General features: G+C 41.5%; 1 protein-coding gene across 2 annotated transcripts in view; it reads left to right on the forward strand.

Annotated features, from left to right (window-relative positions):
- Window positions 1-27,130, forward strand: part of GRK3 (G protein-coupled receptor kinase 3) — a 119,348-nt gene that overhangs the window by 12,710 nt on the left and 79,508 nt on the right. For both annotated transcript variants that reach the window (XM_090062255.1, XM_090062256.1), the window contains exon 2: window positions 13,515-13,591. In XM_090062255.1, coding sequence (XP_089918381.1) covers window positions 13,515-13,591 — 77 coding nt within the window. The remainder of the gene's footprint in view (window positions 1-13,514; window positions 13,592-27,130) is intronic.

A 27,130-nucleotide genomic window follows, 5' to 3' on the forward strand; every position in this document is an offset into this window, starting at 1 on the left:
GTTGTTTTTCTGTCTTGTTACTTCTCAGCACTAGAGTTGTGCTGAAAGGGCAAATCCTTGAGGCTCCAGTTCAGAGTAAATAGTCTCACAAAATAATTGTGCTCAGAAGCTTTTGTATTAGCTTCCAGTTTCAGGAAACTAATGCAAATTATACTCAAGAAATGTGTGGAGAGTGGTTGCACAATACTTACCCAACTGTTTTTTGGTTCATTTGGCATGACCTGGTTTTTAAAATCATTATATAAAGGTGCCTGGGCTCCTAGGTAAGATGCTGTCTTCAGAAAATGGGGAAATTGTGCTGTAGGCCTTGTTGCAGAGGCCTTCATTCTTTGGGCACAAAGATTACATGTTTCACAATAATGATATCATTAGTTCATTCCAAATCTGTGTGTTGACAGATCTCAGTATGCTTAACATAAACTTTATAATCTTTGTCATAAGAAGAGTAGATGAGTTTTGAAGCTTAGAATAATCTGGGTTGAGAGGTCTCATTAGAGATCCAAAGCTCTCTCCATTTACTAAAACACAGCTGCAAGCCAGACATGTTGCTCTTTGGGTGCTTCACCTCTGTAAAACTTCAGATTTCCCCCAAATCCCACTTCTAATATTCCCATTGTTGTATCATCTGGGTGGTTGTCAAAGGAAAAAGTTGGGGAAGTTGAATACATAACTCCCAGCTGTATTCGACTGTCCATTGAGTAGGTGCACTTTCTGTAGCAGATTTTGCATTTTGAAATCATTGATGTGCTTTCCAGAATTCATGTTAATGGATGCATTTTTGTCTTAACAAATGTCAGTCCGAGTATCCAGATTTTCTCCTCCTTTCTTGGAGAAGAGGATGCTCCCGTGTTACCAGCCTGGGACTGGGATGTCCGAGTTCAAGTCTCTCTTCTGTCACAGGGGAAGTCCGTTTCTCTGTCCCTTACTTCCCTTTTAATATAGGGACCCTGGTACTTCTTTCTCACAGGGATGTTGCTAGGATAAATACATGAAAGACTGTGAGTTGCTCAGGAACTGCAGGTGGGAGTTGCATAAGTTCTTAGTTGAAACTAGCTGATTTTTATTACCATGAATCAGCTACCGCTTTAGGTGCTGCTTGAGGAAAGCACTTAAGGACCTGCTTAACTTGAATGACATATGAAATCAATAGGACTACTTGCATGCTTTAAGTCAGTTATATGCTTGCCTGGATGGGGGGTGCAGATGAGGATTTATTGGGCTACAGCCAGGACTGGGGCCTTTATGGCTGTTCCAGCAGTTCTGTTTGGAGAGGTAGCAAAAATATCTGTGATTGTAAACTTTTCTGGCCTTGCACTGACAATAATGATAGTGGCCTTCCACATTCAAGGGTTTCCATCTCCTTTGTTACGTAATTGATTTTTTAATAGAAATGAGAAAATAGCAGGAGGGAATAAAGGGGATAAGGAATACAGCTAGATAGGTTTTGATTAAAAAAATGGATTTTCTGCCTGGCAAAAAAAGAATTGAAGATCTCAATAAATAAATAAATACATAAATAAATAAAGCCAAAAGCTTGAAATTTGATGTGATGTGAAAATTTGGGGAAGACTGTATTGCTCAACTGAAATGTTTTGCTTCAGGAGATGGTAGACATCTTGTTGAATTTTTTACCCTTTTATATTTTTGTAATAGAGTAAATTTCAAACATGAAATCATTTCAAATGAACAACCCAAAAGGTTTTGTTCTGAAAATGACAGAACAAGATGGCTATTTTCTTTTCAAAATGAAGTTTTATCAAAATCTATAGTTTTACAAAGCAAAAATGGAAAAGTTTGACATAGCTGGAATAGTACTTTGCAATCCAATTTTGACCACTGCTTTGCATTTGACTATACGTGCAATAGGTGTAAAAGTTCATATTCAGTACTGTTCCTGCAGTACCATGTGCACTTTTTGCTGATAAAATTGATTATCTAAAAATCTTACTGGTTCCTGAATGATTCCATCTAACCTAGAGACGATGGAGATATTAGTCACTGTTGCTAGGGCCTCAGCTGAGAAGACAGAATTGCCTTAGTGACTTGAATATGTACGTCTTGAAATCTAGATCTGTGATAGCTCCTGAGACTGGATTTGAAAAGATATCCTGAACAGAAGCTGAAGGCAGCCTACTGATCAGGTCTCAAAGTTTTTCTCACTTTCATCCTGTTCTGTCATGGAGGAACTCGCCTTGCAACCAGTTGTCTTCATGCTTGTAACTATGCTTGTTCGACAGCGTTAATCTCTCCCCTTCCTATTCTGTGAGCAGTCCTTCCGGTGGTACCTTCTGCATCTTTCTGTCTGTCTTGGCCTGATTTTTCAGCCTGAATAAAAACCCCCCCGTCATAAACCGCACAAATTTGAAGAAGGTATTTGACAGCTTTCATTTTGATTTACTCAAGAATACATTGAATAGTATGATATGCCAACACAAATATTAATATTGGTAAAGTTTAATCTTAAGGTGCCCAGCAAAAGTTATGCAGATCTGAATGACTGTCAGGCTGGAGAGAGTTGTCAAACCAGGGGCATGTTTTCTTGGCTCTTCTGTTTTGGCACTTACCTGGGAGAAAATGTTTGAATGGGTTCAACATAAGTATCACGTGGCTCAATGGCAGTACGTTAGAAGACCTAGATTTTGCTGACAAGATAGCTCTTTGAAGAGATGGCTAACCCACCCTGCAAGCAAGGACAGACTGAAGCATTGAAGTAAACAAGAGGAAGGTTTTTCATATAGCTTGTAGTCAGTGTGTGGAACTCGCTGCTGTGGGAGGTTGTAAACGCAGGTGCCTCAATGAGCTCCAGAAAGGGTTAGACAGATTTGTGGAGGACAGGTCCCTTGGGGGTTGCTACGTGGAACGGCCAGGGATGGATCTTCTGACATCCCTAAACTGAGGATCTTTGATACCAGGGAAGGTATGAGAGAGGGTGGCTTGATCATGACGTGCCCTGTTCATAGTCTCCTTCCAAGGCATCTACTACTTGTCACTGTTGGAGGCAGTATTTGAGCTAAGTGGACTATTAATCTGAGCCAGTGGGTGCGTTTACACATTGATTAATGAGTCAGAGTTATGGCTCATTAAGTTTAGTACCTGTAATAACAAGTATTTAATGGGCTGTAATAGGTGCTACTGCACATTAGCGCAAATGAACGCTTTTTTGTGCTGCTTAATGCTCATTGGCTTAAATTTACTCTGCACTGGCACTAACAGGTCCAAAGAGGTGATCCTCCCCCTCTGTGCGGCACTGGTCAGGCCGCAGCTGGAGTACTGCGTCCAGTTCTGGGCGCCGCACTTCAGGAGGGATGTGGACAGCATGGAGAGGGTCCAGAGGAGGCCACTCGCATGGTCGGGGGACAGCAGGGCAGGCCCTACGAGGAGAGGCGACGGGACCTGAACGTGTTCAGCCTCCACAAGAGAAGGCTGAGGGGGATCTTGTGGCCTGTTACAAACTAGTCAGGGGGGATCAGCAGGCACTGGGAGAGTCCTTGTTCCCCCAAGCACTGCCAGGAGTGACCAGGAATAACGGTCACAAGCTGGCAGAGGGTAGGTTTAGGTTAGATATCAGGAGGCGCGACTTCACGGTCAGGGCGGCTAGGATCTGGAACCAACTTCCAGGAGAAGTGGTGCTGGCTCCTACCCTGGGGGTGTTTAAGAGGAGGCTGGATGAACATCTTGCTGGAGTTGTTTGACCCCAGTATTATTTCCTGCCGTGGCGGGGAGTTGGACTAGATGATCTGCTCAGGTCCCTTCCAACCCTAGAAACTATGAAACTATGAAATAAATGTTTTTTTTTAATGACACTTAATGCTCATTGGACTAATGTACTGCGCATTAGCATGGTTTTTGCCAGCTGCGCTAATGCTTGGTAGAATTAGTCCATTGGGCATTAAGCATCTTGTGTAGAGGTGCCCAATATGGCATTACTTTTGTTCCTACAGGACTGGGATTAATCAGTTATGAAAATACAAGTGTAGCAAGAGCCCCAGTGACTCTGAACTCAAGCATAGCATGAAAAGGCAAAAAATCCAAGACAAGTAAATTTGCATACCTTGGCAGTAATATGCAAGCCAAAGAGGATGTCTGGTGGGAAACAATGTCACAAATTGGCATGGTGACAACTGAGTATACCATTTTAAGAACCGTGAGTATAAAGCCCAAACTTAGACTGTTTAACTCACATGTTATTTCTGTCTTAACATATGGATGCGGAAGCTGGAACTTCCCCAAAGTTACAGAGACACCTAAATGCCTTTGTAAGCAAGTAAGAAAACACCGGGGTATTAAATGGAATTAAGTTTATAACACATGCTGAGCTGCTTAAATGTTCAGCAGCCCTTTATTTCGACAGTCACCTAGAAAAAAGAAATTGGAAACGTTTGGCATGTTAAGATTGAAGCCAGAACATCTGCTAATAGCAGGTGTGCTCTTGGGCAGCTGTGATGTCGGGCTCAAGAAGCATTCAGCATCATATGCAGGCAAGAGATGGCTCCCCATTCCCCCAGTTTTACTCATGGCTACTCAGTTGCCAGGTGATGAGAAAATGAATGGAATGAGAGTATGCACTCATTAATTTAGTATCTTCAGCCTCTTTTTGTTTTTCTATTAAAATAATTGAAGTCAATTGCCAACCCTGCATTACTGTCAAGATTATCATAGCAATACCACAGAACATGCTCGGGGAAAGAAAAATACGTTTATTTCCATTTTCAGGAGTGCTTTATCTGCCAGCCGTCTAAAAATGAATTCTTCTTGACCTTGCAAGACTTTTTCCTGACACCAAGGTGAGATTAAGGGTCTATGATAAACAGGTCAAAAGGGATTATCTGATGGTCCCCTTCTGGCATTAAACGTTGCCTCATGAATTACTTGGACAGAAACCCCTGTATATAAAATGCCTGATACTTCAAAATGCTTGCTGTAGTAGTAATGCCTGCTGCCCCTAGAATTGGAGACAAAGTTGAGTGGAGGCCATGCGAAGCATCTGGAGCAGTGGCGATAATACTCTCTTGCTTTTGTTGCACAAACAGAAGTTGGTGCATGCTGCTCTTGTAACTTCTGTACTTCCATACCTGAGCACGGTGCCATCATCTGTCCAGGAGATGGTGAACGTGTGACATGCTGTAGTTTAGGGACTCGTTCAAGACTTGCAGGCCTCCTGTCCAGCTGGAGAGGTGTGTAATGCCAGTACAACAAAGATGGATGTGGTCCATCCTAAGCAAAGGAGAGTAGCGATGGTGGATCCTACAGCACTCTAACGTGAACACCTGTGATAGCTGGAGATGGGGGGGAATAATTACGCGAGTCTGGAGCCTTCATCTCTCTTCTGCTCTGAAAAATCCTGCTTTCCTGGGAGAAAATTACTTTTGAGGAACATCCACCTTGACAGTTATGTGCTGGTAGTGATATTTGAGTTTTTCAGGTTTATTTCTCAGGTGTATATCAGGACTGAGAGGTCTCAGTATATGGACATTTTCTCTGTATTTGATGATCCTTTTCTAAAATGTTGCTTGCTTTGTATCTAGTAATGGTGTCTAACAGTCTTTGCATCTGTCTGTAGGCTTGAGGGTGTGGAGGGGGGCATAGTTTGGGGTCATGTGTCCTCTGCCTGCATTTATTTACTGTCCTCATGTTTATCTAGCTGCACCGTGATCTCTTTAGTCCAAGTGCGACTTTAGTTGTGGGAGCCTTGTTGTGGACAAAGGGTTTTTTAAAACTATTTTTTTGGCCTTCATTTAATTTCATTGAAACTCAGTTTAGTAGTGAATGAGCTGGGAACTTTAGTGCCTTTCCTGGAGCCCTGTTCTTTATCACTAGTTTTGGAAAATCAAGGAAGAGGGACCCTTGTATTGGCTGGTACAATAGTGAGGAATGAGAAAGCAGAGGAGAGAGCAGGGTGTGGGTCATCATCATCAGAAAAGGATAGGCCTGAAGAATGCAAGATGATAGGAACAGCAGAGGTACAGCTGAAAGGGAGAAGCAAGGAGAGAGTGAAAAAAGGAAAGGGAGAGCCCAAGGAAAGGAAGGGAATAAAAGAAAAACGAGACTTTTTCAGAAGGTGACGGAGAACACAAAGCATGACGGGACTGCGACTCTGACAGATAAACAGGAGAAATTGTAGTTTGCAATAAAGGGATCAGCGGCGCAGAAACAAAAGGAGAAGGAGAAAGCAGAATAGCAAATGAGAAAAATGGGGAGCGAAGGCAAAAGCGAGCATTTCAAATGCAGTGTGAGATCAGTTGCTTTTTGTATGTGCAGTCTTTTCCATTTTACATTTTTATGCACACTGAAAAGCGGCATAACTGCCTGATGCAACACCACTCCCATTTTCTCACCTGTTGCTTAAAGTGTAACAAATAGCTGTTAATTATGTAAGATCTGTCATCCTCACTGTCTGCTTTGTAGCCTAATTGCGCTCTATTTAACGGAACAGTAATTGATTTCAGACAAGAGGAGGAAGCAGCCTTGAAAGTGATGGGAGCTGGTCACTTTTGAGGGCTATCTGCCTCTCATTTTCAAGGCTTGTATTAGGGCCCCTGAAATGGATTGTTTGAAGCCTTAAAAATGATGGCACCTAGTTAGTTTTGAGGGGTGCTAATAGCAGCATGCTGACAGCAGGGTAGGGTTAATGAGCATTTCTTATATTAAGTGCTTACTCTGGGGAAGTTCACAGACTTTGTTTCAGTCTTCATGTTTTGCATCTACATGGAGTTGTAGAAGTAGAGAGAAATGGGGCTGGCAGGGACCTCCATAGGTCATCCAGTCCATCCCCCTTCCTGAGGCAAGATCAGCCCTATCCAGGTCATCCCAGACAAATCTGCCATCTGACCTTTCAGTAAAATGACCATCAGCCCTGACACAGCACAGATATAGTAGCACTCTAAACTGTCCCAGGCAAAGCAAGGGAACCGTGGCAGCCAATGTCCTCTTTCGCAAAAGGTTGTTGATACGTGCTCAAGAGTTCCCCAGTAGAGGGCTATGCCCCCTGCTACAGATGAAGGCATCCCCCCAATCCATACCAATCTGATCATGGGATAAAATTTCGTCCTGACCCCAAATTTGGTATCGGTCTGACCCTGAGTGGAGGGGCAAGACCCTCCATCCGGGATCCTCTGGCTTGGATTCCAGCCAGAACATTGGCACAGCCCAGCCTTGACTGTGGCCAACACCCTGACACATGCATTGGAAGGAGGGGCTGGGGCAATCGGCAAAGCCCAGAAGCCTGGGAAAAGACAGGCATCGCTATGCCTAGATCACCCCTGCCCAGTGGCTGTGCAACCTCTTCTTGAACACATCCAGCGATGGAGAGTCTACCCCTTCCCTAGGCATCTCTCCCACTGCTGCACTGTTCTCACAGCGAAAATGTTTTCCTGATATCCAATCAAAACTTACTTTGCTGCGACTTCAAGCCATTGGTCCACGTCCTTCTCTCTGCAGCAAAAGAGAAAAGGTGCTTTCCCTGTTCATTATGGCAGCCTGTCAAGTATTTGAAGGCTGTTATCATGTCCCCTCTTAAGCGCCTTTTCACAAGCTGAACATGCCTAGTGCTTTCAGCCTCTCCTCATATACTTGCTTTCCATGCCCTTTATCATCTTAGATTTGAAAACCTTGGACACAGATCAGGGCCCCTCATTAGCAAGTCCCTGTGCAGATGCGGGATGAAAGAAGGTGCTGTCTTCGTTTTGCAGAGGGGTGAGCTCAAGGTCATGCAGGAAATTGCTGCAGAAGTTGGGTGTTGAATCCCAGTCTGCCACTCCCAGTCTGGTACTTTAGGTGTAAGGTCACCATTCTGCTCCCACTTTGTTTCAGGGTGTATGTTAATCAACTTCCTGATTACTATGACTGACTCTCCAACCTTAATGCATGTAGCAGGTCCATAATACCAGAAACAAGGCCAGGCAATCAGACCAGGGATGGGTGGGGTTGGGATCAAACTCTACTGTTTCATTACTTCCTTAAAAAAAACTACTTCATGGACTTAAGGGATTTTTTTATTAACCCCACCAGCCCTTGGGGGAGGGGGGGGGGAACAAAAACCCATTGGTATGACATAGCATTTAAAAAAATATCTGCCAGGTAACATGCTATAGTTGGAAGGCCAGTTGTCAGGAATGATTTGATTCCATTATATTAGAAACAACATACATGTATGCACCTACCATCACATCTCCATTTCCTTCACCTTTTCATTGTATAGATTGAGAAATGTTTTCAGAAGACCTGCAGAGTAATTCAGTATCGATAAACTATGGAGGCAGTTGAGGAAGGAAAGAGGGGAGGAAGGAGGGGAATTCTGGGCCTGTTGAAATTAGTGGCAAAGCTCAGCCAAATTTAAAGCTTTCTGTTCAAGTAATTCTTCCCCTTAACTTTTATTTCTTGCATACTTTTTTATTTGCTGCAGTCCTAATCAAGTTTAGCTTTATTGTGTTGGACTTCTACTAGGAAAAATGCTCTTCTTTCTAAGGTACACACTGCGGTTCTGCCAGCCCTTCTGGAGGATGGATTACGCCTCCTGTGCAGTCAGTCTAAGGCGAGTTACGGCTATGCAGTTCTTCTGCAGAATGAGCATATCAGTGCTACTTAATACTTGATACAGTGCAAAAAGGAAGGGTGCAGACAATTTACTTTTACTTTTTCTTCCTGGGCCATCTTTCAAATAAATGCCAGTTCGGTATTCTGGCTTTGGAATTGCCTAGGTAAAAGAAGTTATTGTCTCTCTATCTTGTCATGCATTGATTAGCATAACTTTAGAAAGAAAAGCTTATGTTTAATTGTGGAAAATGTCTTCCCCTTGAAGTCAAGTCCTGATGGATATATTTTCTTTAAACAAATTTGTTAGCCTGGGAAGCTTACTTTTTAGCATGATCTTGGGATGCCATCTAAGGCTCCTTGGCACAACCTCTTTATTTTGTGGTTGCATATATCCTACTTGGAAAGTAAAGAAGCTAATCTGGTTGGCCCAATCAGGGCTGCTCGCAAAAAGGTTTATTTATAGTTGTTTGATGCAAACAGGCTTCTTTCAAGCCACCCCATACGCAAGCAGTGCTCTTTCTCCGCTGGTCCCCATGGTCAACATGTTCTCATTCAGGTCCCTCCTTCAGGCCTACTTTTTCCTATGATGGTATCTGAAATTAGCCAGCTAATTGCCTTATCCTTTTATGAGGGGCAGCAGTGCACATCCTTATATCAGCATGGTACTCCTTTATTTCTATCTAGGCAGTGGTAGGCATAAGGATTTACACAGGCTTCATTTTGTCAATGGACCCCAAGACGTTTACTTAATTGAGATTTTTTTTTTTTTAAACCCAAACCATGTTTGCTTTTTTGCTCTGTGCTCCTCCTTGAGATACCATATTAGAGCACTTCTGTAATCCTGTTTTTAACGGTGATGTATTACTTGTTCTTTTTAAGGCTTATTTGGAGTTGAAAGGCGACTTAGAAATGCCCAGAAGCTGCAAAGTTTCAGTGAAACACAGTTTTTATTTATAGAGATTGCTTACAGATAAAGCTGTTGGAGACATAATGGTGAAAAAACATATTGAGAGTTTTTCTTGTTTCAGAGGTACTTGTGGTGCATTCTGTCTAGCTGGTGATTCCCATGGGCATAAAGAATTCATGCATGCAGTCCTGCTCCACGGCTGCTTCTGGACTTAGGCCTTGGCTTCAGAGGAAGGGGCAGCATCAGTCTCAGTGTTTTGGAGCTGCTAGAAAATTCACCAGCGCAGAACCCAGGAGTCTACTCTTGGCAATTCTCTGTCCAGATCCGTAGCTTAGTGTCTGGACATTTTCTGTTTGGTGGATATTTTAATGGAAAACCAATTTATTTGCAAACAGGTTTTTAAATCCTACTTATAGGAATGCATGAGGGTATTTAGAGCTTGAAACACGCTTTGCGTTTGGCTAGCTCCTGATCAGAGCACATTTGTTCGGATTCATTAGCCGAGAGAACTCTTGGTCCTTTGACATATTGTTCATTAGACCAAAAAATATTAGATAACAACGTAGAGAAGAGTAAAAGCTCTGAATTAGTTCTTTCGTAACACAAGTGGAATTTTTGGTCCAGTACTCATACAATGCTTTTAGAATTTTAGTACCTTTTTTTTAATGGTGGGGACAAAAATATTTTTATGTGAATGAGATACATTAGAGAATATTTTATTTAACTTTGTTATTACTAATAATCTGGCTTAATACAGTAAGCCTAGAGACCCAGCAAAGACAGGGGCTCTCTATGGTAGGTAGATGCTGCACAGACTGAATGACTTAAAGCCCAAGTAGAGAGGGCAGATGAAGGGCGGAAGAAAAAAGGTGTAGCATCTGAATGGAGCGAACAATGTGATGGTGGTAAAAGTCACATTTCTTCCGTTGTAGTGTTTTTTGGTTTGAAGCAGGATGGAATAAGTGAAGTGGGCCTCGCGGGAACTGCCATGCAGTTTGGGGGAGATAATGTCTGGATGATACTGTAGGGAATACTCTGGCATTTTTAGGGTCTGAAGGCATGCTGAAGATGCTTTTGCCACTGTCCCAGCATGCTTCAAACTTTGGTTAGATTCCTTCCAAGGAATGTTTTTCAATCTGCGCTGTATTGTATGTAGACATATCAGTAAAACCAAAGCCATCTTGCCAACATTGATTTCATTTTATAGGGGGGGAAATTATTTAAACGTTTTGCTGTGAAATGAATTTATTTGTTAAAAGGTTAAGTTAGAATATTTTAAAGAGCAGCTGATAAAGTAAATAAAACTTTGATAACATCCTAGTTCCATCAAGCATGGTGTGTATGTGTGTGTGTATATATGAAAAATAGAAAAATTTATATTTAGATAGATATATAAGAAAAAATATAAGAAGTTTTTATGTATATTGCTATATATATAAAATCTTATATTTTTTTTTCTGAGGACTTGAGCATGAAAACAAGAGCTAGGGCCAATTGCTTTTTCTTCACTTGAAAACGTAATCCTTTGTTTCTGTCGTCACCACCACAGCGATTTATGTAGCTCATCTCTTTATGGATAAAAGAACCGAGTCCTGCCTGGAGTAATTTATCATCCAAAACCTAATTCTAGCAGGATGATGGCTTACATAAGAAGCAGGTCCTCAGCATTTGACAGTGCTTTCTCTGAGGTCAAAGGAAATTTGTAGCTGTAGGACCTGGTATTGCAGCCTGCATGTGAATAATGCAAGCAATCATCTGATGGCTCAGCGGGAGAGAATCACAGTGAGGATGATCTATTTTTATGAAGATGCTTGTTGTAATGGAACAAACCAATACACTGTACTTCGCGAACATCATTATATCTCGGGAGTATGTTTTACAAAGTTTTCCCTGACATACCAGTTAGTCTTCCAGGAACTGCCTGTACGAGGACTAAGCTTTTAGAATCCAACTCTGCTTCCAGTACAATCAGTGAGCAGCTTCTGGCAGTGTTAATTTGGGGCCTGATTGAATCTGATGGAACCCAGCGGTAATGCGTATTAGCTTTTTGTAATTAAAAATAGGGGGACCTAAAAGTGTCCGTTGCTTTATAAGAAACAAGGAAAAGTTACGTGAGAGCGGTTTCTTTGCTTGTTAACTCTTGCCTGCAGAATCCACTGCAAATGTCATAGATTTCATAGACATTAGGGCTGGAAGGGACCTCGGGAGATCGAGTCCAGCCCCCCGCCCAAAGGGCAGGAAGTCCGCTGGGGCCATAGGATCCCAGCAAGATAAGCATCCAATTTACTCTTGAAGGTGTTCAGTGTAGGTGCTTGAACCACCTCCACTGGCAGACTGCTCCAGACCTTGGGGGCTCGGACAGTAAAGAAATTCTTCCTTATGTCCAGCCTGAAACGGTCTTGCAGGAGTTTGTGACCGTTCGACCTCGTAGGTAACTGTTGTACTCGGTAGTGGTGTGACTCGGCCCAGCTGTTTTTCTTTCCTGCAAAAGAAACTATACTCGTTTTGTAGGTGGTAGTAAAATAAATATATAGTATTTTTTTCCATTGAACTGTTAGGGTGATACCACAGTCTTCAAAAATAGATACCAAATGTTATAGGTAAAAGCACAAATCAAAACTGGATTAACACAATGTCAGGGTCACAAATTTAAATTATAAATTAGGAAAAGCTGAAGTTAAGAGTCCTGTAACAGTGCTAGATGGCCCTGGTTAGACACGTGTGGTTTTATGCATACTACTCATTAAACTTCTGAATATTTGCATTGATTTGCAGTATGTACAGTGTGAGGTAGTTAAGGTACCTCTGGAAAACCTTCAGCATTTTTTTCTTATTTTAAATGAAATACTTTAAAATATCCTGTTTTTGGAGAGAGAGAAAGGGACAGTAAAAGAAAAATCCAAACTGAAAGACAGACAGACAGTAATACCAGTCTGTGCAGAAGTGAAGTGAAGTAACAGCCAGACTGAGCTCGTCATAGCATATACCTGGTATCCCTAGTGCAGGTAACTAGAAAGAGGTGACAGGGTTTGACCTGTAGTCAGAAGACTTGGCCACTTCTGCTACACCTGGTATGGGCTTAGTACTTGCACTCTCCCCTGCCCTAACTTCTTTCATTTCAAGGAAAATCTGCAGCAGGTTTGACAGCTAAGGCAATGCCTCCCCTCACATCCAAAGTGTTTCCTGGCTGACGGTGCTGAGTGGAAAGCTATCAGCCATGTTGAATAGGTACTGACCATGCAATATAACTATTGCATTAAAAAGAAAAAAACCTGCTTCCTTCATTTGCACACAACCTGGCATTGGTCAGAAATATAGGTGAAGAGGGCTATAACCATATTACTTATCTTGAACCTGCTGTGGAACCATGCAGACTTACTGTGTTTCATCCTTTATATGCTCAGATATGATATATTTAACCATTAGGAGAAAAGTATGGGTTTTATCATTGAAAATTGTAACAAAATTATACCACTCAGCATTGGTAATTTGCCTGGCACACTCGAAGCATAAATGCTCAGCTACCCCCCTTAGTTAGAGCTAAAAAAATGTAATAACATTATTTACAATAGATTATTTTCCCCCCAAAACTTGTTAAGCTTTCACAAGTCTTTAAAAAAATCACCATTTAGAGAAGGATTTTGCATGAGCAGTTTCAGTCCAGTTTTCCAGAGCTTGGAATGAATTTTTTATTTAAAAAAAAAAAAAAATTGCCAGGTTGAGTACTACAAATTAGATGGCAGAATTTGTTCAGCTTTTCAATTACTCTCCCAGCTATGGGATTACTTTTTTTTCCCCCCCCAGTCTCCTCTTGTGCTGCTTTAGGCCTAATTCAAAGCCTGTCGAAGTCAGTGGAAAGGTTCTCATTGGCTTGTATGGATTTTGGATCAGGCAGCAGTCTTTATCTGCTGTAGTAGGTGTTGAAGAGCCGGGTAGAGAGTGGCACCCCTACTACATTCATGCACCTGCCTCTGCCTCCTTTTAACTTAATTTATTCTTTTCTCCAAGGTTTGTAAACTGTCTTATTAAAAATAAGTGATCATTCTACTTTTGGATTTTTTTTCTTGTATTTCAGTATCCGCAGTGTGATGCAGAAGTATCTTGAGGAGAGAGGAGAATTAACCTTTGATAAGATTTTCCATCAGAAGATTGGTAAGTTCTATTTGAATCCAATATTTTTGTTTTATATTTTAAAGATTTGTTTGCTATTGCACATATGGCCTGTTGGAGACCAGAACTGTAGATATGGTAGAATATGGACAGGAGTGAATAGGATGGTTTGAGATTGAAGAACTGTAACTTTATCAGCAGCCCTTTCTAGTCTGGGGAGTAAATGTTAAGACTATTAAGGCCAAGGGTTTTGCTTTCTTTTCTCTCTGTACTGCAAGGGCAGTCCAAGTATATGGGCATATAACAACAGATCTGCACGCTTGATTACTCTGGAGATCATGGGGCACACTATTTAAGAGAGAGAAATTGTTACAGCTGATTAAGTGTAAAGAAATATACTTGCCGTAACTTGCATGTCAATGTAGTAGTTGAAATCTGTTTAGGGAATAAGTTATAGTGAGCTAATTAATGTTGGTAGTGGGCTTGTCCTTCCATGCCACTGTGAGTGTTGGGAATCCTTGCAGCTCTGCACTATTCCTAGAAGCCTGTCTTTCTCCTCATTTGAGGTCTTATTTGGTCACTGAGCACAGTATGAAAGTCACTTGCAGCAGGAGAAGACGTTGGGCCTCTCTCCCCATTTCTCATGACTGTTCGAAAGATTTTTGTTTTTTCAGTGGCCCTTCCAGAAAATAATGGTAATTGCCTTATGGTCTCTCAGGAAGTATAGTGCTGTGGGTTGGCCTTGGGTCTGGCCAAACCAGTGGCTCACCTCTATTTCTGGCTTCAGACTTCCCTGCCACAACTGTGCACTGGCATGGCTGTGGGAGAAGGGTGTCAAGAGACTCCTGTTATCAAGGTTAAAAACTGTTTTTGTTTCTAGACAGAAAATACTACCTAATGGGCTACATGCACGTCTACCTAATGCACATCTCTATGTGCATTTACATCGCATTAAATTTACTGCGCACTAAGTGGGAATAGGCTGGTGTCTACGTGTGCAGAAGTTAAAGTGCATTAACATTGTGTGTGGATTCACTTGGTAATGAGTTAGTCCCAAGTTAGTCCACATGCCCATTGTTACTGTGCAGTAAGGTATTTGCATGTGTGTTACTGCACAGCAACTAATCGGGTATAAATTTGATACCTGTATCATGCAGGTATCAAATTTATGTCCACATTACTGCAATGTACCATATTTACTGGGCAGTCCAGACATGCATGTATAGACACGCACCTGTACTGCGCAGTAATTTTGGTTACTGCACAGTAAATGTGCATGCGTAGATGCACCCAATTTGAAAAAAACCCAGTAATACTTATTTCCTTTATAGCCCTTTTCATCTGTAGATCTCCAGGCACTTTCTAGAAGAGGTCAGTTTCATGGAAGCATTCTTTAAACTTGATATATGAAATAGTCTGACAAAGGCTTCATCCAATTATAACAACTGAAAGGTTGGCCATATTTTTTATGTGAAAAACTTAACAAATGTCCCATTTAAACAAATGTCAAGCAAAGCTCTTCAAGGCTTCCAAGCACCAGGATTGATTAACAGTTTTCCACTCCAGCCAAAAGTACTTTGCTGCAGAACACCCAGATCCTCCCTTTGACAGTGCTAATGCCTGTTTGTTTGGTGGAGTTTCCAACACTTCTGCTTGTTGAATAATTGATGTATTGTTGCATAGCAATAAGCAAAATAAGCAAGTTGAGCTTTTAGCAGCATTGCCAAACTAAGGGGGATTGTAACCCTAATTTGGTTGGTTTATAGTTAAATGTTACCATTTCTAATCCATTTGGTTAAATATTTTTCAGTCATATTCTTTCCAAAGAATAATACAAGTTGAGGCAGTTGTTTAGAAGTATCCTATTAAGTAAGTAGGCAACTGTAGCCTCAGTAATAAAAATAAGAAAGATTTTAATCTCCATATTTATTTATTTATACTGTGGTAAGTCCAAGTGTTCCCTATCAAAATGGGACCCCAGCGCTTTGTATAAACACATTACTCAGCTCTAGGTCTAGAGATACACATTTCAGAGCTGCTTTGTATTTTTAACTTTTCCGCTTACACTTGCTTTGCTTTTACTGTGTAAAGCCTTAAAGATGGAGCTGTGATGAGCTCCTTTATAACCATCATGCTAGAATGAGATAGTAAAGGTGAGAGACAGCATGTCTGTTCTGCAGGTTTTGGAATATGGAAAAAAGATCAGTGATAAACACGGGTGTGTTTAACTGAAAAGTTTATTTAATATGTTGAAAATATTTTCTTCCCTTCTTTTGGTGGTTTATATAGCTTCAATATTTGTTTTCTAGCTTGTTCTTTGCCACAAGCTTGTTTGTATTTCCAGACTTCAGCATAATTGCTTATATACCAGTCATCAAATCATATAATAGCAAATTCACTGAGAGTAAATATAGTATATTCTTTAATAAGCACCAGTTCTTTTTGGTGTAGCTGTTTCTTTGCAGTGTAGTTTTGCCTCACTTAACGCTGGGCTCCATTCTGCTAGCTATAGTGCAGACTAATAGCAAGAGAATGGTTTAAATCATCCTCGCAGATTTGAGTCTTGCTGACTTCAACTCCCAGCTGCTGATTCTTGCTATGCCTTTGTCTGCTCAGTTATGGACCATGCAGTGTCATCAGATATTGTGTTCCTGTGTAGGTAATTTTAGGTACTGATCAAGTTCTCTCTTTATCTTTAGTTAACTTGATGGGTTGTTTACCAGATTGCAGGTCCTGGAGGGGCACTCTGAAACATCTCTAATTTTTGCATATCCTTTCTCAAAGCGTGCATACCAGTATTGATCCCCCTCTTTCAGTTCTGAGCTGTCCTCATTACTTCCTTTCCAGTCTATGACGTGACAGTCGCCCCTCTGAGGTTGACGTGGCCCTAAACCTTTCTTCTTCTTCAAGTGTCTGGTTCTCTATTTGCTTTTCCACGTTTATGGAGGGAAGTAAGTTACATTTTTGTTCCAAACCAGACTGAACACCTCTGGGTTGAAATGGCAGCTTTGTAGTTTCCAGCCTGATCTAAAACTCCAGCAGAACTCATGCAGTTAGTTAAAGAGAAACGCATAGATAATTCAGCCAGCTAAAAAGCTGCTATGCCAACAGTTAATTAAGTAGCCAATCTGTTGTTCCAGGCACAAGTTGCTTTCTCTGCAATACCAGCTCATGGGGAAGTACAGCATGTATCTCAGCAGAATGAATAACCACCTTTAACTAGTTTTCTCTTTACCACATCCTGTTTGTAGCAATACTAGGTTGTCTGTCTGCATCAGAAATGGACACTCTTCCAGCTTTTAAATAATTGATTAGTTGCAATTCATAAATGGAATCCATTTGTTCAATGTTACTTTGTTAACATTATATTTGAAGTTATACGACATAATATATTACTGTAGGCCATACCCACTCTGTGCTTCTGTAGCACTTCCTTGAAGTGGGCTCAATACAGGCTGTTGTGAGGTGTCATGCAGTACATGCGGCTCTCTGATGTTAGTTAGGCAATAATGGTGAAGTAGAAGTTCTGGGGATTAATGCAGAGCTTTTCATTTGATTTGAATGTGGCCTGGGGCTGTCTTAGAGCTGTTTAGAAACTGGAAGTACTTGACAGTTTCCATTGCAACACTTCTTAGTTGCTCATCATTCATATTACTGTGACAGCTTTTAAGATGAGCTTTCCCCTGATTGGCCTTTGGGAGAGCTGGAAGACAACATTTGAGCTGTGTCTGAACAGAATCACAATGCCACACACATCTTTTCACACTATAAGTTAGTTACAGGTAGTTTAGTTATAAGGTTAAACCTTTATTTTTACCCTGTCTCTTGTGTCATGTAATACTTAATGTCTTCCTTTGTTACAGAACTCATGGTAGAAGTGATATCTTTTATTAGATTAATGAGTTTTTTGCAAAAAAACTCTTTAATTTCTTTAAAGAGATTTCTTTCTGCAAAAATCTCATTGGTCTAATAAAAGATATAACTTCTGCCACAAGTTCTGATTCCTTCTGCCTCTAGATCAACATGGCTAAAACTTGGATGCCTTCCTTTATTACAGAAATTCTGGTTGTCCCAACAAGGTCATGTACATTTTCTTCCCTTTTGTTTTCCCGTCTTTTCTGCTGGGGAGATGGGCCTGTTCTTTCAAGCAGTGATTCACTTCCTTTCCCCATGTGTTATCAGAAATTCAGTCTCCTCCATATTGGAGCTCCACTCTACCTACCTAGGATAAGAGTATTGCCATCTGTCTTAATGCCGCTTCCTACACATTCGTGTCTTGTTTTGGGTTCTCTAGGAATCTCACAGCATATCAGCTGCCTTTGTAATGTTGGAACTCAGTCCTTAATTAGTCCTGTTTTTGGGCACAGAAGACAGAAGTGTTTGTTTATCTGGAGAACAGTGAACCACGTTGAGATTGTGCACAGGTCTGAAAACTGTGGAAACGGAGGGACTCTCCTCCCTGCTCTCTTCTGCAAGAGGGACATAAACTTGCTCTTTATCAACCCCAGTTGTTGTTTGACCTTCTCAAATGTTCACTGTACTCTGCAAGCATCAGATGGGAACAAGTCAGGGTTTTTTCAGGATGACTAATTCTCCTTTCTGTTGCCTATTTATATTATTAAGCATACGGCATATCTTAAGATTCCAAGATCTGGTTGCTAATTCCTATTAAAGAGACACTGATGTAAGGCGATAGAGGGAGGGGGCATCCTTTTTGGCAGGCATGCTACAAACTAGCTCGGCATCCTCCCCCAGTGCCATTCCCATCTCCTTCCTCGGCCTGAACCGCTGCTGTCTTTTTGCTCCATGCCCATCTCCTGCTCTGCCTTCTGCTTCTTTCCTTATCTGCCATTGTGCTTCCTGTCCCTGCCATGATCTGTTGTATGCCACGCCGAGGCAGCTTGTGGCACCCATCCTGCAAGTTGGCCTTCCCGGATTTTAAGTATGTTGAAAGTATTTTTTTTTTGTCCTTTGGTCATGTATCAGAGGGTAACAGAGTGCTTTGCAGTCCCTTACATACCTAAACATAACAAGCTTTGAAGACTCCCTCCCTGAACATGAGATCTGAGAGCCGGTGGCATTTTTGAACTAATTAAATAATCCTCTGAGAAAAGAGCAGTGAGAGCAATAAAAACTTAGTCATGAGAGTAGAGAAATACTGGTGTTTTTACCTGGTGGAGAAGGGAGGCATATGGCATAGGTATTAATAGTATTGATTTTGTGTTTTTTTTCCTCTTCTCGTTGTTTGTGATGACTGAAAAACCAAATGGTTCTTGTAAATGATGAGAAGCGGAATTTAATACTAAACCGATTTTTTTTCTTCAGGGTTGTTTTTTCTTTTGTGGTGTGTGTATTTCTCCGGCCCTTCAGTAACGTCAGGTACATTGCAACATACAGAAAGCGTGTCGACTGGTTGTGAACACTTAGGTACATCATTAGCTTCGCAGACGTGAATAGTCCCATTGAACTCAGTGGGACTGTTCACATATAAAAAATTAACTGTATGTATGTCTTTCAAGAGTGGAAGGCATGGTCTGTATTATGTATAATTTACAGATCAAAATTAGACTTAAAAGAAGAGATGAGGCAAGAAATGGCAACAACAGGAGTATTTTGTAGACTCTTGCTGTGACTAGGACAGCGGCATTCTGCTTTTTATAGTCAAATATTCCACTTTGTGGAATTCTTGAGTATTTGATTTCTTCCCCCTCCCGCCCTTGGCAATATTTAAAATCTTAGAAATAACATTTCCGGGATGTTTTGGTTTACAAGATAAAACTCAAGCAAATTTTTAAACAGCTTCCTACTATTTTTTCACAGTAAAATGAATGAGTTGCTTTCAGAGTTGAAAAAAAATATTAATAAAACAACAAAACTGATATAAATGTATCTTTAAAAGAACACCAAAGTAGAAGAGCAATAGTCATTCAGGCCATGTCCAGATGAGCATGTCCGTGTGATATGTGGTGCTACAAACATGGCTGCGGCGCCACAAACTGCACATTCAGATGTTCTCTGCACTGCAAAGGCGAGTGCTGCCTATGCGTGTGCTGCTCCGATTTTTATTTCCCCCGTGGTTTGTTTGACCCCTGGATATCCAGGGTTAAAAAACCGTGGAAAAAGAAAGCAGAGCAGTGCATGCACGGGCAGCATGTGCCGCTCAAAAGTGGAGCTAGCTCGCCAGCCAGCCTCTGTGCAGCAGAATTGCCGCTGCAGCAGCCCCGGGAGGCCCCCAGCGCTGGGCTGGCCCCAACCTTCCCTACTCCACTCAGGGTAACTTGCCATGCACCCAAGGGCACATGGCACAGATGTTCCCCAGGGACAAGTAATGGTGGTGCAAGGTGTACCTCTCTTACCTGTCCCCGGAGAACCAATGTCCACAGTTGTGTGGACGTGGTGTCAGGGTTGCTGGTGTAAGGACATAGGCAGATAAGGTTTCTTGGGTAGACGTGATATCTTTTATTAGATCAACTCAGTAGTTGGAAAAATTGTTCTTTGAAAGCTTTTGGGCACAAACACCCTTCGTCTTTGAGTAGATGTGAAATCTTTTATTAGACTAACTAAATAGTTGGAAAAATTGTTCTTTGCAAGTGGTGCAATTGTTGGCTTATTTTCTTTTTAATGACAATTTTAAAGCAAAAGCAACAATGACAAAAATCTCTAAACGGTTGCATTAATTTTAACAAGATGTTTCTACTGTTTTCTAACAATGAATAGATCCAAGGAGATTTTTAAATGTAATCAACAGTTTAAAAAAAAAAAAAAAAAAAGTTACCATGACAGGGTGTACAACATTCCATGTATTCCTGTCCTTAAACTAGGAAATGAATGCGGGCTGTCAGATCCCGTGATGTAGTAGCTGTTAGAAATGTTTTTTTTAATAGCAGCCATACTTGATTTTGTTTCCTGCATGTATTTCAAGATAGCAGAGACAACAGTATGGTTTAAGGGAGCATGCACAGTATGCAACATACTGAGTTCAGGAAGTTCATTCTTTTTAAAGTCTTTTCCAGGCGTAAGAAAGAGGCTCTGTGTTTGTATAAAAGTGGTGTTATTTTTTTGTTCCACTCAGAGAAGTTCTAAAACATAGCAAAATCCTACAGAAATTTGAAAGGAACAAGAAGAATGAAAAATGCCCAGTAAAACTGGTCTTCTCTCTCTTTCTTTCTTTCTCTCTCTCTCTCTGTCCCTATTGTCTCTTCATGGTTTGTACTTTTCAGTTCATGCAGCAAATTCAAGATCAGGTACAACCTGATGACTGGTTTATCAAATTCTGTTGGATATCAACAGGACCCAGACTTTTAACTTGAGTCCCTTGTTGGCTGACATGAGCATTAGTCTGTATAACAAAGCTCGCATATACTGTATTCATAAAAACACTAAGTAGGTCTTTGAAACCAGATGATTGTAACCAAAAAAAGGAAACTATATCAATATTTGACACTTTCTGGGGGGTATCTTCCATATACATGTCCTTACTGAGGTCAATTTGGGCTGGGTACATTTTGGAAGAAGAAAACAGAATAGACTTGGTTACTGGGGGTTTAATTCTACTGAGCGAAATGATTCTTCAGAAAAAAATGACTGTAGTTCTTAACTGTTGCAAACTTTTTCATAACGTTAATGTTTTAAGGTAATTTTCACAATTTTATTTGATTCTTATAAATTTTAGGAATCCACATTATCAGCATGTTTTGTTTTAAAATAATTTTTATATTAAGAAACGCAGTACATGCTGTTTATTGTGCAGCTTAACAAAGCGTGCCATGTGATATTTTTACCATGAATATGCTATGCAGCTAGTGGTATAGATGCATTTAAATACCAAGAAGCATTTAAGTAGTATATAAAGTTGTCCTGGTATTATATGCAATATAGAGCAGCATTTTACATGAAGACTAAGGTATAAAGATAACTTCAGTGATCCATCTAAATGCCCTGAAAAATTGATTTGCAAAACACTGTTTTCGTGCAATATGCTGTAGGGGCAAGATTTTTTTTTTCTGGTAAAGGGTAATCTTAAAGGGCCATAAGATTGTAACTAGATTATGGTATCCTGCTAAGTTAATTAAAATAAATGAAAAATCAGAGTTTTTGATATTTGCTTCCACAGCGTAAACACGTTCTATTCCATCAATTAAAATCTTCAGTAATTTTTTGTTACTTTTAAGAAATGTTTCTGATAGATGTGTGTGGAAGTAGCAATTGCTCACCAAGTTATTACTGATTATTCACATTCACATTGTTATAGGTCCAAAAACTATTGAGTGAGTTAAATTATTTGGATAAAAGTTTGTTAATAGAAAAAAATGGGAAAAATATGCACAGCATTTATTGAACATCTCCTTTCAGACATGCCAGTGTGTTTGAATGGCAAATATATCTTTGCGATGGCTGACATACATTCCTTCTGATGTACTCCAGTGTTTGGTATACAGCATATTTTTCCATGAACAATTCTGCGAGCAGATGAAGCCTAGTTAACTGAGAGAGTTTCTTATGCTATCTAATATGGTTCATTGCATTTCTCTCTGAGGTGAGGGAACAAACTGCTATACTTACAAGTTTTATGAAGAATATAATTTGTTACTATAAGATATATATGCCTTCAGGCAATTTTAAGATGGGAAAAAGGCCAGTTTAATCTGTTCTGGAGTTGAATAGCATCTTCAGACATGCTCTAAAACGCTTTTTATTCATGCTCTCTTTTCCTTATAAATAATTTAGGTCTTTCTTTATCAGGCTGCAGCCTGAACTCTTTTTGTTGTTGTTGTTGTTAAATTATTGAATGATTCATTGACAGTGGTCTGGATCGAGTCTGTGCTTTCAGATCTGCACAGCATGTCTCCATTATCCTACAACTTCATGTAACAGACAGGGTATATAGAAACTGGTGTACAGTAGAATCTGGGTACAGTGTAGTTCTGGGAAGGATAATGTAAGCAGAAATAGCTTGTATCTAAGCGGAGTGGTGTAATTGCACAGTTTTTCTTTTCTATTGTCAAGACTGCTGAGCAAACAGGAAGCTTTGAACTCCAGAAGTTGGTTATTTTCTGTAGCAGAAAAATGAGCAGCTAGAGATAAATACATGATCTGAATCAACCTTTATTTGTGATTTCCCCCCCGCCCAACTAGTTCTTGCTACAGATTTCAGCAAGTATCTGTATTAGTAAAACCAGCACAGCTTAAGCCCAGTCACTCTCAGGGTGGAAACAGATGTCACCTTTGTGTGCTGCCACAGATGTGTTTATGGTGGCACACAGCAGACAGACATCCCTAGGCTTATCCATTCCATCCAGGAAGAGCACAGACCAACTGCAGATGCTTCCTCAGCCGGACAAAGGGGATTTATACCTGAAAGCTTGCAAAGAACAACTTCCCCAACTATTTGAGTTGGTCTAATAAAAGAAATCACATTTACCCAGAGAACTTTGTCTGTCTATGTCCTTAGACCAAGACAGCTACAACCTACGCCTCTGCCAATACATAGTAATAATTTCTGCTGCTTTGTTGTGGCAGATGTCTGCTTGCTTTATGGCAGGCAGGTGCTTTCAGGGGCTGGGTGCTGTGCACCCCAGGAATTCACACCCAGGATTTGGCCCTTTTAAGCCATAGGAGTGCCTGCCTAGCTTTCCCAGGGTCTCCAGGGTGTGCCTTGGGAAGCAGGCAACCTCAGCTTTCCTAGAGCAACTTTTGATTGCTTTTAGTCTCTCAGGGAATAAGCAGGTGTATATACTAAAACACTTTCCCCTAAGTTGATATGGTGACCTTAGGTATTTGCCCAATCATTTGGTGATAATGCATATTGTAAAGGTGGAAGAAGGCTGCAGCGAGATGGGGGTCTCCTGTTGTCTATGGTTCTCCTTTGCCATTAGGCCCATATCTCCACCCTGTCAAGACCTGTGGTTGCTGTTTCCATCCACCAGCTTCATGTTAAACAAAGTCACGCACAGGGTTCTACCACAGGAAAAAAAATGCATGTGGGGGGTGGCTCTTGCAGTGCCTGGGTGGTGTGTCTGCTTCAGTGACTGAAGCCTCAGCAGCTCTGGCAGAAGTGGGTATCTTGGCATCTCCTCAGTGGCCCTGGCTGCTCTTCTCTTCTGTGCCTGGGTGGATTATGTTAAGTTAACTGCTTTCAGGTGTCTAGACTGGTGCTGCCCTCGAGGAGATGGAGCTAGAGGATATTTTAGCTTGCCATCTGCCTGAACCACCAAGAAGCAGCTGCACAGACCTAGTTTGGGAACATCTGATCTGGAGTTATGAGCTATCCTTGTTCTGTTGCAAGGTGACTTTCCATGTCAAAGGAAATGGCCTGCCAAGTGGCTTGTTTTCCACCCACCTGAGTTGGCATGCTTTTTTCTGAACTACTTTCTGAATGGATTTTCATCTTACATACAGAACGTTTAATGATCATGTAAATTCTTTGTTGATTTTTGCCTCAGTCATTCCTATAATCAGAAAACAGTTGACACCCAATAAAGCTTTTTATCCATGTGTCTTGAAGCACTTCACAAAGACTAATTAAGACTCTGAACACCACTGTGAGATAGGTAAGTATTAGTTTTATGCATCTGTAACACTGTATAATATCGGCTTTAATGAGATATACCTGCGTAGCTCTGCATGTACTGATGAAAAACAGACCCTCTGGTGCTGCTGATGCTATTCATTCATCTCAGTGGGATAACTCATTAGTAACAGGAGTAAAGCTCAGACCTTTGAGTTACAAAGTGCAGTTGTAGACTTATAAATTACTGGCAATATACCTCTTTGTCACTTATCAGTAATGGTCTTGTAAGTAGCAACAACTGGGATGTGGCAAATACCATAGCAAGCAGTATAATTTACAGATCTTTGCCTGTTAGACACCATCAGCAAGTTCTCAGGCAGTCCACGGAGGTTCGGAGAACATCTAAACCTTTATAATACACCTATGGACTCTATATAGAACTGGTAGCGATATGGGACTTGGACAACCCACTACATGGTGAGGCTCAGGAAACCTTGCAAGGTTCATTTTCGAGAAGTATGGATTAGTACCCGGTCAGGGAGGGGAAAAGACATGGCTCCCACATCCTAAACATGCTCAAGATGCAAGAGGAGCAGAGCACTAAGCAGGATTTGCTGCTTCATGCTTCTTCGTTTGCCTTTCCATTGATAGTAGTCTTCCAGTGGTCTGTCCTCTTTTCCAACGGAGGGTGTTTATATGTGGGGTTTGGAGAGGAGGATCCAAGGCACAGAGCATCACTTAAGGTTTATAGGTACTTTATTTATGCCCACATACAGATTTCATTGGGAAGAAGGGGAGTACAGGAGGGATTTCATAGACATTAGGGCTGGAAGGGACCTCGGGAGATCATCGAGTCCAGCCCCCTGCCCAAAGAGCAGGAAGTCAGCTGGGGTCATAGGATCCCAGCAAGATAAGCATCCAATTTGCTCTTGAAGGTGTTCAGTGTAGGTGCTTGAACCATCTCTGCTGGCAGGCTGTTGCAGACCTTGGGGGCTCGGACAGGAAAGAAATTCTTCCTTATGTCCAGCCTGAAACGGTCTTGCAGGAGTTTGTGACTGTTCGACCTCGTCATCCCTTGGGGCGCTCTGGTGAACAAACGTTCCCCCAGATCCTGGTGGTCACCCCTGATAAACTTATAGGTGGCCATCAGATCACTCCTGAGCCTGCGCTTTTCCAGGCTAAAGAGTCCCATGGCTCTCAGCCTGTCATCGTAAGATCTGTTTTCCTGACCTCTGATCATGCGCGTGGCTCTCCTCTGGACTCTCTCAAGCTTCTCCACATCCTTTTTGAATTGTGGAGCCCAAAACTGGACGCAGTACTCCAGCTGCGGCCTCACCAAGGCCGAGTACAAGGGGAGAATGACGTCCCGGGATTTGCTCAAGAAGCATCTATGGATGCACGCCAGCGTTTTGGTCGCTTTACTAGCCGCAGCATCGCATTGCAGGCTCATGTTCATCTTGTGGTCAGTGATGACCCCCAAGTCTCTTTCTTCTGTAGTGCTATCCAACGTAGCACTGCCGAGCCTATAAGGATGCTGCAGGTTTTTCCTCCCAAGGTGGAGAACCTTGCATTTTTCGGTGTTAAACACCATCAGGTTCTCGTCCGCCCATTTGCTGAGCTTGTCCAGGTCAGCCTGGATCACCCGCCTATCTTCTGGCGTGGATACTTTGCCCCAAAGTTTGGTGTCATCGGCGAACTTGGCCAGTCCACTCCTGACTCATCATTAATGAAGATGTTGAACAGGATGGGTCCCAGGACAGAGGCTTGAGGGACCCCACTGGTCACAGGGCACCACGATGAGTGACTGCCATCGATCACAACCCTCTGGGTCCGACCACGGAGCCAGTTTCCCAGCCAGCGGATCGTGGTGGAGCCAAGGCCACAACCGGCCAGTTTGGCCAAGAGGAGATCGTGGGATACCAGATCAAAAGCTTTTTTGAAGTCAAGATATATGACATCAACCTCTTCTCCCTTGTGCAGGTGATAGGTCACCTGGTCATAGAAGGAAATGAGATTGGTCAAACAAGACCTACCCGCAACAAACCCGTGCTGGCTATCCCTTAGGATGTTAGCCTGGGCCAGTCCCTCAAGGATGGCCTCCTTAATAAACTTTTCTAAGATCTTCCCCAGGATAGAAGTCAGGCTAATGGGCCTGTAGTTAGCCGGATCCACTCTCCTCGCTTTCTTGAAGATCGGCACCACATTGGCCTTCTTCCAGTCTTCGGGCACTACACCAGAGCGCCAGGAGTTTTCAAAGACCCGTGCCAGGGGCTGGGCTATGACGCTCGCCAGCTCCTTGAGTGCCCTGGGGAGAAAGACCTGACGTGTTTCTAGACTTCCCTTTCTCCGCAGTCATCCTCTGTCTCCCAAGATACAAAACGGAGCAGACAGAAGGTCTTCAAAGATTGTTCCCTTTCTTTTCCTTCCTTCATTCCATATAATTTGCTTCTTTCTTCCACTGTATCACACATGCATAAATCATGTTTTTGATCTGCATGTTAACTGTAATGTACTTTATTTTGGATAAAACTGTGTTAGAAGCAGCTGGGTATTTTATTAAGTCCCTAGGTGTTAAACAACACACACTGAGGGGGCTATTGGCACAATAGCTTTCTGTTGTGAAATTGTTCACTGTTGTCATTAAAGCATCAATTCATGTTAAAAATAAAACAGGGCAGATAAAGCTTCTTTCTAATATGAAAGTTCTCCACATACCTATTCTTCTTCTCCAAAAGGCCCCAAAGCATGCATTGCTTTGTATGCTGTTAAATAGTTTGGAGTTCTTCAACATAAGTATATCTTTCCATTGCATTTTTTTTTCATTCTTTAGGAAATTATCTGACTCACTCTTAATGTTCTTTTTCACATTGAACATGACTAAATACGAGTCAGCAATAAATAGTCATTAACCAAAAGTAGCACAGGCAGGTACATTGGACTGCAACCCACATCTGCACGGGGACTAGACACTGGTGCCTGCCAAGCTGAGGAGGTGACCAACCTAAATACTGGTGAAAACAGAAAAGCAGGATTTGCACTGTTTGTGTCCTTAGAATTTATGTGCAAATGTT

This window comes from Crocodylus siamensis, chromosome 9 (assembly GCF_052110815.1).
Source record: "Crocodylus siamensis isolate JL-2025a chromosome 9, ASM5211081v1, whole genome shotgun sequence".
Lineage (NCBI taxonomy): Eukaryota > Metazoa > Chordata > Crocodylia > Crocodylidae > Crocodylus > Crocodylus siamensis.